Genomic DNA, 653 nt, shown 5'->3' with positions numbered 1-653 from the left:
TGGCCTGCCACGCCCTTATGGGATGCCGCCGAAGCCGATGACCCCCAAAGTCGTCACGCTTTGGTGAGCGGTTGGTGCAGGGGGCTGCACTGGCTGGGGTGACGTGGGCCAGTCCTCGCAGTGCAGCGGGGGCTTCCTTAGCGCCAGCTCTGCCACGGTCCCCTTGAGACGGTGCTGTCGCCTGCCAGGTACCGAGCGCCTGAGCTGCTGCTGGGGATGACGACCCAGACCACCGGCATCGACATGTGGTAAGGGGAGGGCAGGAGTGGCCCGAGGCTGGCCAGGCAAGGGCCTGGGGAGCTGCAAACCTGCAGCAGGGGTCGATGGAGGGGCTTCTTCTACTCCCACTGACTCTTCCACATCGTCTGACCCCCAGGGCCTTGGGCTGCATCCTCGCCGAGCTGCTGGCCCACAAGCCGCTGCTGCCGGGCACCTCCGAGATCCACCAGATCGACCTCATCGTGCAGCTCCTGGGGACGCCCAATGAAAACATCTGGCCGGTGAGAGCGGTCCCAGGTTTGCTGCCTGCTCTGCCTGCTCTCCCTGCCTCCACCTCACGCTCCGTCCCCCTCAGGGTTTCTCCAAGCTGCCCCTGGTGAGTCAGTACACCCTGCGGAAGCAGCCCTACAACAACCTCAAGCACAAGTTCCCCT

The 653-nt window shown here is 65.2% G+C and overlaps 1 protein-coding gene across 1 annotated transcript in view; it reads left to right on the top strand.

The window, feature by feature from the left end:
- CDK10 (cyclin-dependent kinase 10) overlaps window positions 1–653 on the top strand; it is a 2,975-nt gene that overhangs the window by 1,907 nt on the left and 415 nt on the right. Inside the window, exons 7-10 of the mRNA XM_010282530.1 lie at window positions 1–63; window positions 189–248; window positions 377–500; window positions 575–651. The exon at window positions 1–63 is cut by the window's left edge and continues 2 nt beyond it. Coding sequence (XP_010280832.1) covers window positions 1–63; window positions 189–248; window positions 377–500; window positions 575–651 — 324 coding nt within the window. The remainder of the gene's footprint in view (window positions 64–188; window positions 249–376; window positions 501–574; window positions 652–653) is intronic.

Source organism: Phaethon lepturus, unplaced genomic scaffold (genome assembly GCF_000687285.1).
Source record: "Phaethon lepturus isolate BGI_N335 unplaced genomic scaffold, ASM68728v1 scaffold35132, whole genome shotgun sequence".
Taxonomy (NCBI): Eukaryota; Metazoa; Chordata; class Aves; order Phaethontiformes; family Phaethontidae; genus Phaethon; species Phaethon lepturus.
The sequence above is the reverse complement of the archived record's forward strand: the minus strand, read 5'-3'. Positions and strand labels throughout refer to the sequence as shown.